This window comes from Antedon bifida, chromosome 9, assembly GCF_963402885.1.
Source record: "Antedon bifida chromosome 9, ecAntBifi1.1, whole genome shotgun sequence".
Taxonomy (NCBI): Eukaryota; Metazoa; Echinodermata; class Crinoidea; order Comatulida; family Antedonidae; genus Antedon; species Antedon bifida.
The window spans coordinates 17,913,377-17,926,153 of NC_136234.1; the positions used below are offsets into that span (position 1 = coordinate 17,913,377).

General features: G+C 33.2%; 3 protein-coding genes across 3 annotated transcripts; 1 reads left to right on the forward strand and 2 right to left on the reverse strand.

Annotated features, from left to right (window-relative positions):
* Nucleotides 1-747: 747 nt before the first annotated feature.
* Nucleotides 748-4,728, reverse strand: LOC144851746 (uncharacterized). The gene is made up of 6 exons (XM_078709342.1): nucleotides 4,521-4,728; nucleotides 3,776-3,852; nucleotides 3,623-3,676; nucleotides 3,325-3,448; nucleotides 2,316-3,181; nucleotides 748-1,783 (listed from the first exon to the last, which is right to left on the reverse strand). The coding sequence occupies exons 1-6, from the start codon at nucleotides 4,579-4,581 to the stop codon at nucleotides 1,700-1,702; spliced, it is 1,266 nt and encodes a 421-aa protein (XP_078565468.1). The 5' UTR covers nucleotides 4,582-4,728; the 3' UTR covers nucleotides 748-1,699.
* Nucleotides 4,729-5,006: 278 nt separating this feature from the next.
* LOC144851393 (barrier-to-autointegration factor-like) lies at nucleotides 5,007-7,012 on the forward strand. The gene is made up of 3 exons (XM_078708821.1): nucleotides 5,007-5,055; nucleotides 5,670-5,826; nucleotides 6,143-7,012. The coding sequence occupies exons 2-3, from the start codon at nucleotides 5,701-5,703 to the stop codon at nucleotides 6,287-6,289; spliced, it is 273 nt and encodes a 90-aa protein (XP_078564947.1). The 5' UTR covers nucleotides 5,007-5,055; nucleotides 5,670-5,700; the 3' UTR covers nucleotides 6,290-7,012.
* A 537-nt stretch (nucleotides 7,013-7,549) lies between these two features.
* On the reverse strand, nucleotides 7,550-12,506 carry LOC144853015 (uncharacterized). Its single transcript, XM_078711071.1, has 9 exons — nucleotides 12,269-12,506; nucleotides 11,887-12,031; nucleotides 11,468-11,635; nucleotides 10,741-10,905; nucleotides 10,074-10,360; nucleotides 9,578-9,688; nucleotides 9,358-9,478; nucleotides 8,962-9,009; nucleotides 7,550-8,544 (listed from the first exon to the last, which is right to left on the reverse strand). Exons 1-9 carry the CDS (start codon nucleotides 12,389-12,391, stop codon nucleotides 7,814-7,816), a joined length of 1,899 nt encoding a protein of 632 aa, XP_078567197.1. The 5' UTR covers nucleotides 12,392-12,506; the 3' UTR covers nucleotides 7,550-7,813.
* Nucleotides 12,507-12,777: the final 271 nt, after the last annotated feature.

The following is a 12,777-nucleotide window of genomic DNA, read 5'->3' on the forward strand; positions in this document are numbered from 1 at the left end:
TACTAATACAATGCATACTTACTCAGGTATTAAACAACTACTTGCTTAACCCTAATATCATATTATTTGTTGTGATTTTGCATTGATAAGGTCATAAATAGGGTGGCATTACACTAGTAAACAATCACTTCAATACAAATTAGTTCAAGCGTAAAAAAAAATCACTAAAATAATTTTTATTTTAAACCCTTAAAAAAAGCACTGTAATAAATACTCATACTGTATTTGATTTCCCAAAATTATTAGATTTTTTATCCCCATTTAAATAATTTAGCTAAAGTTTTCCAAATCTCGAACCAGTAGAGTTGGGTCAAGAACAGGACAAGGCTATGCTAGATAAGCAATGACCCTAGCCTAGATAAGATTAGAAATCCTCACTCACAAAATTGGCCCAACCAGTCAGTGAGTGGTGGTGATGGCCAAGTTAGTACTTACCATTCTCTAGGCAGCAGAGGCTAAACAACGTAAGGTTTGCATCCTGGAAGACAGCTCCTGGATGTTAAAATCATTTATAAACACACTTCCTTCCGTGATTGACTATTAACTGTAAATTTACCTTCCACTTCTGACGACTTTGATTTCCATCCATGCGTTTAAATATCGATCACTTCTGCGCCTCTTAACTTCCCGTGTGCTAAAGTTTTTTGATAATTTGGACTTCACCATTTTAAGCACGGGGTGCAAATAAAATTATATAGAGGGGGTAAATCGAAAAAAGGGGTTACACTGCAGCAAAAATACATACACAGAAAATTACTTTTTTGATTTCTCAATTTTATATTACAATCTGGAGGAAAATATTTTAAAACAAATGAAAAAGTTAACAAATATAAATACAACTTACTTACGGCAGTACAGGCATTTACAACAGCATTTATTTTTTTTAAACACAAATGTGAACATTCAAAAACAAAATACTAGTCGATTTAAATGAAATAAAATTAAGTTTCCCTACAAGCCTACCAATTTATTTTAATGACAATTGTCATTACTTTTAAAGATCACATATTATTTATGAAATAATATGCTACATTTTCTGTAATTAATATTTTATTGAATTTTAAGTTTTTGAAGTTTAAAATATAATTATAATTATAGGGGTGAAAATTGTTTGTTGTCCAAGCTAAAAATGGTATGGGAGGCACAGAAACGTTAAAAATATTTTGTTGTGTTATAACTTAAATATAAATTAATTTGTATCTATTTATGAAATAAAACATCATGTGGAAACACACAAAATAGACATGTGGAAATAAATTGGTAACGTTTGGTGCCGGTAAAATGATAACATTCATCACAACCAATAAATAAAAAATTGAGGAGCAGGTATTGAAAAAGTATGGTTGATTCGGTAATAATACATTTTAGCAATATAGAAAAAATAGGTTAAAAAACTTCCAGCGAGCAAAACGAGACATTTCATACAATATATACAATGCTTTATAGTACATGGCAACAGTTTGGTTCTAATTGCCTTTAAATAAAAAATTCTGCTGTTTATTATGGTTGATCAGTTTTTTTAAAAAGAAACATTTTTCTTTTCAATAAATTACTTTCCATTTTTAATCAAATATACCCGATATCAAATTAATTTATGTTATTGTTATTTACATCCTGGGATGATCACAGCACATTATTTTCATCTGATAGGTTTTTCCAGTCAACACAGCAAGAATTATAAAAAAATTTTTACTTCTCACTAACTTTCTATTGTTAATTCATGCATTTCAACATCGTCAAATTCAGCATTCATTTGGGCTTCTAATCTTGTGAAGTCTTTCTTCTGAAAAATTAATAAATATAATTAAAGATATTGTCTCCTAAACAAATTTTTTTCCACATTTTTTGTTGAATATGCCATTTTAATGTCATGTAATAGTTATTCACTTTGACCAAAAACTGGATCAAAACAAAAATGATTTACCTGCAAAAAATGTAATCTAAAGCAAAAAATACTTAAATTGATGGTTTGTGGTTAAAATTAAACGTTTCCGTTATTATTATTTTTGGGTTTTTTTTTACAAAGCGAATAACTTTATTAAAACTGCAAAATGGCCTATTTAAAATCTGATTTATTAATCTTCATTTTTCATGTTTTTGGAGGACAATACATCTTTAATTATTAGATCCAATTAAATAACACTACTCCTACACCTTTTTCTTATAACCCCATTAAAAGCATTTTTAGTCACAAATCAGATAAAGTATAGTACTCATACAGTGGCAGGAATCCAGAATGTTGTAATAGAGTGGATGGGCTTGTGGGGACAGAGCCTACAAATATTAAAAGTTTAAAAAACAATATAACAACTTACAGGTTTCACTTTAGGCTTCTTCATCTTCTTATTATCCTCACTACTATAGTTACATAATTGACTGACATCAAATTCCAACGGCTCTTTATTCTTCGATCTCTTCATCTTCTTATTATCCTCACTACTATAGTTACATAATTGACTGACATCCAACTCCAACGGCCTTTTATTCTTCGATCTCTTTGACTTTGATTCAGATATTGATGACGACACCTCTCTAGAACTCATCTGGAAAGATTCTTTGTCTATTGAGCACTCAAAAGACGAAGCAGTATTCGATGTCAAAGGAACAACTGGAGAGATCAAAAGAGGTTCTGGAGATCCAATGTTTTCAAATCCAAAGCAGGAATCATCCAACGGATTTTTACCACTTCTGGTCGAAGCTGGAGTGGAGGTGTCCGACGCCGGAAGCTTTGGCAGGAAGGAAAAATGGCCGCTCTTTGTGGGAGGAGTTACGTAGAAGCCACTATCAGGAGGGGACTGTAAGGATAAACTTCCACACTCCATGGAAATATAATCTGAACAGCGAATCGTTTCTTTCCGAGACTTCTTTTCAGAACGCTGTTCCTTAGTTCCGTCACTGACATCTGAATTTTGCGACCTTGGAGAAAATGTTAACGCTTCGCAATCCATAGAATTTATCTCGGAGGAAGAAGCATTCTCCTTTTTATAAATTCTTGTTTTATCTCGGTTCGGATTACTAGCATCAGATTGCGTGTTACAATCTGTACTACTACTCTTAGGCCATCCCACCATCCTTTTTTTATATGTTATCTGTCCTGGCTTTTTGCAAAACCCAGATTGTAATGTTTTTGTGGGTTGTTTTGGTTGCGAATTCTGCTTTCCTTTGGTCGTTTTCCTTTGAGCTAAAAAAATAACAAAGACTCTATGTGTCAAAAAAATGTGATGTGCCCATATATGGACACGATGACATATCACTACCATATTTGGCATCACACTTTTTGTGCAGTATAGACAGAGCTTTAGAATCAGAAATGAAAAAAATTACCTGGTTGTTTTTTTGGTCCTCTTTTGGAGTTCTTCTTTGAATTTGTCTCCATTTCACATGCCGAGTTCTGACTTTCCATATCCGTTGTACTGTATTCCAAGTCAGCATCATAAGGATCAAAAACCTGTGGAAGAAAAACATTTTAATAGTAAGTAACTCTCAATTTTACTAACCAGCTTGGTTCCCTAGGGCGGAATACAAAACACATATAATTTGACCAATCACAAGCGATGGTTCATTCAAATTTGTGTTGCGCCTTAGTAGCTTTAATTTAATGTAGAAATACAAAACAACTTACTTTTTGTTTCTTTTTACTATTTTCTTTTTCATTCTCTGTATCTGTGCTCGATTTCTACAGGAGAAAACAAAAGTTTATAGGCTAGGCTATATTAAAAGATTCAAAATTGGGTGTTTACTTTAACATTGCATTAGACTTTGAATAGTCATTTACCAGTAAATATTTGTTAGCCAATTTTGCTACTATTTCTTGAGCAGAACAAGAATCCATTTCTTCATTTGATGATGAACCTAAAAGAAAATTAATAATACAATAGTTAATAAATGACTTTGAAAACGTAAATACACTTAAAAGTAAACAATATTTGGTGTGGTGTTCCCCAAAAATTATGTTATAATATAATATTATATAACAAAATAACACATACAAGAAAGTAGGTTAGTAATAGTAGGCTATACAGAAAAAAGATCTTCATTAAATTGATGTTATAGCCGGTTTTCCTGTAGATGTAACATTACTGTGAGTTGCGTTTAATTAATTTTCAAATCGTTAAAGTAAATCAATAATGATGATCGAGCCGGATCGCTAATATTTACACATTTTTATGCGATCGCTCATAGTTTCTTCATTGGTAGAAAAACAGGCTAAGCAAAATATCAATATTATAACATTAACAATTGAAAAAATGGAATAAAAAAAATAACAATAAAAAAATGATACATTCTACTCTGTACACTAGCCTAGAGGCCTAGGCTATTCTAACTACAAAATGAACAAATAATAAGTAATACTATCTAGAGGCCTAGTCTTAATAATACAATGTTTACTGGATGAGTAAAGAAAGACCTAGCGTAGCTAACTAAACTAGGCCTAGCTCCTGGCACTATAGTATCTAGGCCTCTATGCTCATAGGCTAGCTAGGCCCCTAGCCTAGCTAGCTCCTTCAACATTCACTTGCCTTTGACAACCTTTTGTCTCGTTCTCAGTTCAGCTCGTGTACGTCGTTGTTTTTGAGGCATTTTTTACGCGTAAATTTGTTATAAATATACAGAATGTTACATATCTTTAGGAGTAAATCCTATCATTCTACACATTCAGTCGACACACGTTCCTCCGGGCTTACAACTCCTTTTCTTTGGTGGTTTCCTTTGAGATTGAGTTGTCTCTTCTTCCTGTACGTGCCTAGCCGTGACTCGCGAGTCGTTTTAAAATGGGCGCCTTGTTGTGAAATTGCCAGAAATAGACAAAACCCACCAACATATAATATATACAATTTTAAAATATAAACTGATAAAAAATATTTATTACAAATATTAGTAAAGAAATTATATTCAATTATTTTATTTTACATAATTTAATAAGAATATAGAAATAATATTATGTAAACAAGCTGATATTGTTTAATGCAATGAACTGGCAATTTTAAGAGAATTGGGAAAAACCCTAAATTATAAATTTTGAAAACGACGTACGACATACTGAAAAAGGAGAAGGTAAAATACTTGCATAAAATCATTTATTATCAATGCAAATCTTCATTTTTTATGTATACTATTTATTTTTGTTCCACTAACTTTGTTGATAATACAATATAAGTTGTTATGATACATTTTTTATGCGTATGTTTTCAAGCTTTTAGGTAGCTAGTTGGGTCCGGGACTAGGCTAGGCATAGGCCTCCCTCTAGCCACCCACTGTGTAGTACGTACAGTGTAAACTGCCAGTGGTTGGGCTTTTCCAAGTCAGTGTAAAATAAAAACCAAATGTAGAAGACTATGCCTAGCCGTCTAGGTCCTTTTCACTTCCGTCTACGCGTGTCCAGTCAGCGGTTGTTATATGTTGATTATGTACACAGTCTAAACTATGCAACATGTTTCTATTTAATTTATAATAATCATAAATATAATTAGGCCTATTAAATAATAATGTATTTAATTATAATATAGTTAGGCCTATACGTTTATATGGGCCGCCTTTATAAGTATGTTTTGTGAGTGCAAATCAATAGTATTCCTTTTCAAAGTATTGTTCCATTACTTTAAATTCCAATTTAGAAATTTCAAATAAGTAGGTGCAATGATTTATTTATATATTTGTTTGTCGTCTAGCATTTGTAGTAGTAATCATCACCTGATCATAATGTCAACCACATCAAAGAAACACCGAGATTTTACTAGTGAACCCATGGGAGAGAAACCTGTGACAGATTTAGCTGGAATTGGCGTTGTGTTGGGTAAAAGGTTGGAAGATGCAGGCTTTAATAAGGTATACAGAGTTCACCAAATAAGCTCTCAGAACTTGGAAGAGGAATATCGGTTTCCCTGGTTTTAGTTAAATTATTTTCAAATTAAATTCAAGAAAATTTAACAGTTTGTTATGGTGTAACGGCTATAAGCGCTCACTGCCTAAAACCAAGGGCCCCGGAGAAAAAAAAAGGCATTCAAATATGTCGAAAAAGGCTAAGGATGGCCAAGGCCTCCAGAGTTGGTGGGCCGGCCACTTAGAATCCCTAAACCACTAATAACTATTTAAAGTTCACAAATAAACATAATTTCATTGTTTTGCTTACTTTCTTTTGCAGGCATATGTTGTACTAGGCCAGTTCTTGATTTTGCAAAAAAACCAGGAATTGTTCTCAGATTGGCTGAAAACAACAGTGACTGCCAATAGCAAGCAGCAGTCTGACTGTTACAATTGCCTCAAAGAGTGGTGCGATGCTTTCCTTTGAATCCCACATTTCATACACATTACCTTATTGATTCGGATTCAATCAACCGTAATTAATTAATATGTTTTTATATTATCCCTTCGCTAATTTCGATTTTTATAGAACAACTGACAAGTGTAAACATTTTAGAGGAACATTACAGTGAATTTATAAATTATAAAAGGGCTTATTTAACAATATAAACAATTAGTGTTAATAGCTTTAGCAATTCTTCAATGTTATACAGACCGGTGGGAAACTGCAAAAATGTCACTATATACTGCCCTTGTTATTGTGGTATAAACACATGCTTTGATATGTTTAGGGCCTGTTCACACTACCAAAAAAAAAAACCCCAGATATATATTTAGGAACTATTCATTTCTATAGAAACTACAGAATTGTATATTCATCAATGTATTGAAATTTAACATATAGTTGTACTGTATTTGTATATTATTAACATGACTATCAGTAGTTTGAGTATAATTTGTAAAAATTAAAATAATAATACTGTGATTGTTAATTGCCATAAAAATGACCAAAAGAAAAATTATGGTGTACCGTATTTACAAATTGAAGGTGTTGGTTCGATCATTTTTAAATCTTCTATTGTTTTTGGTTTTATAACATTGCTGAATTCTACCCAAACAATATTTTCAGATAATTGTAAAAATGACAATAGTATTGATTGTATGTAGAAAAACTGGTGAATAAAAATTGATGCTTTGCTATAAATTGTTCAGTTTGTGGATTCTTATTTAGGTGAATTTTTGTTGTTTCTTGACAATTATAAAAACACAAAGAAACTCTCCGAAAACTATGTGTATACCCGTCTCTGAAAACTAGAAACTTGCCCAACAAAAGTCAGTTTTGTGGAAAACGTAAACAATTCTGGCTATAGCTTTGTCTCAAGCCTTTGTTAAAGATGTATTGTCCCCCAAAAACATGAAAAATGAAGATTATTAAAATCAGACCTCGAATATTCCATTTTGTAGTTTAAAAAAAGTTAATCCAGAAAAAAATAATGTTTTCACTTATAAAATGACAAAATAAACAGTTAAATTCAACCAAAAACCCATTGGCTGGCAGCCAATTTGATTATTTTTTGCTTTAAATTACAGTTTTTTCAGGTAAATAATTTTTTTTCCGATCCAATTTTTGGTCAAAGTGAATAACTATTATGTGACATTAAAATGGCATATTCAACAAACAAATTTCAAAAAATTATTTTTTCAGGGGACAATACATCTTTAACAATGCAAAGAATTCAGAACAAAATATAAATAAAATTCTATATTTAATTCTATCAATATTAGTGTAGTAACAAATTCAATAAACCATATTATTGTCAAATTACACAATAGCAGCATATATAAATTAATACTTTATAAACAAAAATATTTCATCTTCAATATGTCATATAAAATAATTTCAATAAAATCGATATATTTTTCATATTAAATAAATCAAGTTCATAAAATTGGAAGACGTTTCACAGAGCTGCACGGAAATTGCTCTTAATTTTAAAAATGAGTTTGTCATTTATTGGCTAAAATCTCTTTTCCCACCACTTTTATGCGTTAATTTAATATCGCCGATAGTGATGTCATGTGTCACAGCCTTGCACATATCATACACTGTAAGGCTTGCGACAGAAACGGCTACAAGCGCTTCCATCTCTACTCCCGTTAGCCCGGTGGTTTTAGCTGTTGCCTCAACCATGACGCTCTCGGTATCATCGTCCAATTTAAGTGTCACAGATATTTTTGAGAGAGGAATATTATGGCATAATGGTATTAAGTTACTTGTATTTTTAGCTGCTAAAATACCCGCAACCTCACTAACGGTTAAAACATCCCCTTTTGATAGCTTGTTCACTTTGAGTAGATCAAACGCTTTTCCCCCTAACCACACTCGACCGCTAGCCGTTGCAACACGTTCGGTTATATTCTTTCCCGATACATCTACCATTTTTGCTTTCCCGTGCTGGTCGACGTGCGTCAGACAGACATCTGCGTCGCCATCATGTCCTGTGCTAAATGCGCGAGCACAATCTCCATTAATTATTGAATACGTAGCGTAACTAAACGTCCCTCCGACTTTGTGCGAAAATCTATCAAGCATTCTAGCACCAACTTTCCTCATCATATAATTATCTTTTGGTTTTTTCACAGATGATACATTTTCACGATCCTTCAAAAAAGATAATTTTCTCTTCATCAGTAAAATATTTCCTGTATAATACATGGTTAGTACTTCTATATAATATTTGCCTGAAAAAGAAAAGAAGATACTAGATTAAAATAGCTTTAGTTTTAGGTTTGGTGTAAAATAAATTTAACATAAAAAAAAAATTTAATCTGAAATGTGCAACAAAAGTTGTAACCAAGTTAACAAAACACAGAGAAAGAATTGCCCTTTTTATATTGAGCTCCTCAACTCTTAATTTGTATTCATTACCACAGTTTTCCAATTCTTGTAAATCAAATGAATTTTCATTGAGAGGCTATGAGATATGATATTTATGTGATTTTATATAATCTGCGTGGTAGACTTGATCCAGATCATGAATAAGAGTGCTCGATACAGAGGTAGAGCAATATAAATGAAAAATCATTTATATATATATATATTTTTTAAATAAGTCTGTTATGTTACATACACAATAAAATTATGATCCGTTCACCCACCAATAAGAATCATTGGTCTGTTCTTCATCTTTGCCAACTTAAACATTCCTGCAAATAAAATTATTTAAATTTTGTAACTTTTACGTGCAACTCAAGTAATTTGACCAATCACAAGCAAACTGTCGCTTGTCATTGGTCAATTCGCTTACGTTGCACTACACTTTCTAGTGGGAACCAAGCTTAAAATACATGCAAAGTAATAATCTAAAGCTCTGTCCACACTATCAAACTAGTTTGGAAAAAAGGGTGTGATGTGCCCAAATATGGTAGTAATATGCCATCATCATGTCCATATGGGTACATGACATTTTTTGTCGCATAAAGTTTGATAGTGTAGACAGAGCTTAATCAATTAAATATTTTATAGCACTATATATCTAGATAATAAGAGCCAACCTGCGTGTTGCTTCTTTTTGCGGCCAACAGCAACACCTATAACCGTTAGAAGTTCCTCCTCAGTTGCACCTGATCGTAAAATATCTCTTAAAGACACCTCGGAATTTCCAAACAGACAGACCTAAAATAAAAATGATTTTTCCAATAAAAAATATATTAAATCAAAAAACAAATTTAAAAATATACAAACGCAAAATTAATATTGTAAAATATACATTACCTTTAAATTGCCATCTGCAGTCAATCTCAATCTATTGCATGTACCACAAAACGGCTGGCTCATTGAGGCTATAAATCCTATTGTACCTTTAAAACCAGGGACCTTGTATGCCTATAAATAAATTTAATAATAATATTATCTAAGATCTATTATATCAAAACAGATTATTGAGAAAATTACTAAATATACAGCACTGAAAACTGTTTGGGAACCACCAAAAATAAGTATCAACAATAACTAAGATCCAAGTACAGTACTATGCCTTTCGTTTTATAATTTATATTTACTGTACAAAGCAAAACATTAATATGGAAAAGCTACATAAAACTATGATTTAGAATTTGGCTATGTATAAACCAACCAGCATGTACTGTGATTTCTTGGCATAAAACTTTATAGCCTTTATCATCAATTCCAAATTCTTTCATAACAATCAAATCCATATTGTGGTATATAAATAACCGATTTTGATTTTCCATAACTATAACATACTTACCTTTGATGTATCATTTGGTAGATCTCCAATACGCTCAAGAGCAGGCCACCGCGTTTCAATTTTTTCTAGCATCTCCTTCATTGGCACGAGTTTCTTATCGTTCCATTTATTGCCGTCAAAAGGCATATACTCTATAAATCGGACATCTATTGGTTTAGTTTGCGTTAGTTGTACAAAGTCGTCTATCTCGTCTTCATTTAGGCCTCTCATCACCACGCAGTTGATCTTTAGAGGTGTATAATTAAGTTCAATAGCTTTGTCGATGGCTCTCATAACGTGACTCCAACCTTGGTGAAAGAAAGCCAAAAAAATATATTACAGTTGACTCTCTGAAAACTGACCCAAAAGGTCACAATTTTTTTTTTACCATTAAACAATACCAGACTTTTAGGAAAACCAGACATATTTGGCCAGCCCAAAGGGAGAGTTGACTGTAAAAAAGTGAATCAGAAAAGTGATTGTAATTGCAAACCATTGTAAAGGGTTTTTCACACCTGTTCCGGTCCAGCGAATCGAACATCAATGTTTGATTCACTATGGCAGCTATGCGGCAATCGATATGCGCGTAGCCATGTGAAAATGAAACATTGACGTTCGACTGGATTTCCTTTGCCCGACCGGAACAGATGTGAAAGGCCCTTTAGATAGCACTTATTTACTCTCTCACCTTTTCTTCTTGTGATAAACTCAAACTTGGCTGGATTTAACGTGTCAAGGCTTATGTTGAGTTGAGACAGCCCCGCCTCCTTTAAAGCTGGAAGCTTACGTTCTAACGCAATACCATTCGTTGTCATTGCAATGTTTTCAATACCATCCAGTTTAGCTAAATTATCTAATGAAAAACAAAAATACTACAACATGAATATGCCCAATTGATGCTTACTTTGGTCTAAACTGCTCCACATTCAATGCTTGCCTGCATATGTTTCTGCCTTGCATGAACACTATTTGTTGGTTAAATTATTTATACTGGGTGACCTCTTCAGTCAAAGACTGGCCTCCCAGAAGGCTCAGTTATGATCAGTGGCTGTGATGTACTAGTACACTGAGGTAACCCACTACTCGTCTCGAAAGATGTACTACTGTAGGTTCTAGATGTGTATGCTGGACCTACGGTCTATAGTCCTTATAACGAAGACTCGTTCTACCACTAGAACAATGGAGTCTCTAACTTGAGTCTAACCCTTGCCGATGTTATGGCTACGTAATTACGGTTCCACTGTCTCAACCGCTCGCTTTCTATGACGATTCAATGCGTAGAAATGCGGTGATTATGAATGGAAATTTTTGGGAGGTGTGAAAATGGAAATTTTTGGGAGGTGTGAAAATGAAAATTTGTGAAAGTTACACAACGTATACCACATGCAAACAGTAGTTATAATTGCAATACTCACCAACTATTTTAAGGATGTCCGGCCTAACCAATGGTTCACCGCCTGTTAGACGTATTTTATTGACACCTTGGCTTACAAAGAGTCGGGATATTTCTGTTATTTCATCCGTTGATAACAGGTGACTTTTTGGTGACAATGGGACCCCTTCAGCTGGCATACAATACTGACCTGGTTAAAAGAACAAAAATAGAACTTTTGCCAGATCATACTGGTATTTAAAGACCATATGTAAGTACTTTACGCTGGTACAATATCAAATATGGCAAAGTACAGACAATATGTGTCAAAGATAAACAACAAAGAAAAGAAATTATTATTAAAAATTAGTTTATATAAAAAATCATTTCAAATCAAAATGTTTCGATCGTTATCCCTTATTTTACTTTTTTTTACCAATTCTACCAAGGTTGCATACTTACACCGTAGATTGCATTTTTCGGTGAGTGATATCCTCAAGTAGTTATGCTCTCTGCCGAATGAATCTGTAAGGAACGCCGAGAATGGAAGGACTTCTTTCAAGTTGTACTTGGTACGACTTCTATCGAGACCTACGCTTCCTAAATTCTAAATTAATAAAAAAAAAATTTATGACAAAATTAAATTGAATATTAAATCAATAAAATAGCCTATTTTTTTAGGACAACTGAATTTAAAAGTAGGTGCTAGGCCTAGATGAATCTAAAATCATCCATGTGGTACCTTTACTACAGGCAAAGTCTCAGTTTGTATGGGTTTACTAAAGCTAGGCCTACAGTTAAACTAGCTAGCCTATAATATAGTCTAGTAACATATGCGACTTACCGGGACTTCAACAACGTCACTTCGGGTTGAGTGTTGCATAACAATGGGCCTAGGAAACCATCTCGAATTGACGAAATTAGAACGTATAAAAGTACAACATCTCTTGCTCAAACAACCAGACATGATGAAAATAACATTAGTATAATATTAGATCGATCAGGTACGGGCATTAACCGTCTAAAAAACACGTTTATTTAGCTTAACCACAAGAGCAAAACATGGTCATATTTGATCCGCGGGGTGGGTGGAGCTCACACGTTTCGTGCGTCGTATACCACCTGCGCGCGCCCCGCCCACCAAATTTAACCAACCACACCAAGCCCCCAAAATCCCAGGCACTCTAACGCATGCGCATATATTACATATTACGGTACTACTGTAAAATGCACGGTTCTGTGCTATAAAAGGCTTTTAAACTGAATTATTGATTGAACCATTCACATAAAAAAACAAAATAGTATTGACTTTTGTTTAGTTTCTAAAGTTGGAGGCTAAACTTCATGCTTCGG

Excerpts from the sequence above, each read along its gene's own strand:
- LOC144851746 (XM_078709342.1), bottom strand. The coding sequence starts at position 4,581 with ATGCCTCAAAAACAACGACGTACACGAGCTGAACTGAGAACGAGACAA. Across the intron at positions 3,677-3,775 it reads TGGCTAACAAATATTTACTG|AAATCGAGCACAGATACAGA; the intron begins GTAAATGACTAT and ends TTTCTCCTGTAG. Across the intron at positions 3,449-3,622 it reads ATAGTAAAAAGAAACAAAAA|GTTTTTGATCCTTATGATGC; the intron begins GTAAGTTGTTTT and ends TTTCTTCCACAG.
- LOC144851393 (XM_078708821.1), top strand. The coding sequence starts at position 5,701 with ATGTCAACCACATCAAAGAAACACCGAGATTTTACTAGTGAACCCATG. Across the intron at positions 5,827-6,142 it reads AAGATGCAGGCTTTAATAAG|GCATATGTTGTACTAGGCCA; the intron begins GTATACAGAGTT and ends TTTCTTTTGCAG.
- LOC144853015 (XM_078711071.1), bottom strand. The coding sequence starts at position 12,391 with ATGTCTGGTTGTTTGAGCAAGAGATGTTGTACTTTTATACGTTCTAAT. Across the intron at positions 9,689-10,073 it reads TACCAAATGATACATCAAAG|GCATACAAGGTCCCTGGTTT; the intron begins GTAAGTATGTTA and ends ATTTATTTATAG. Across the intron at positions 9,010-9,357 it reads CAAAAAGAAGCAACACGCAG|GAATGTTTAAGTTGGCAAAG; the intron begins GTTGGCTCTTAT and ends TTTTATTTGCAG.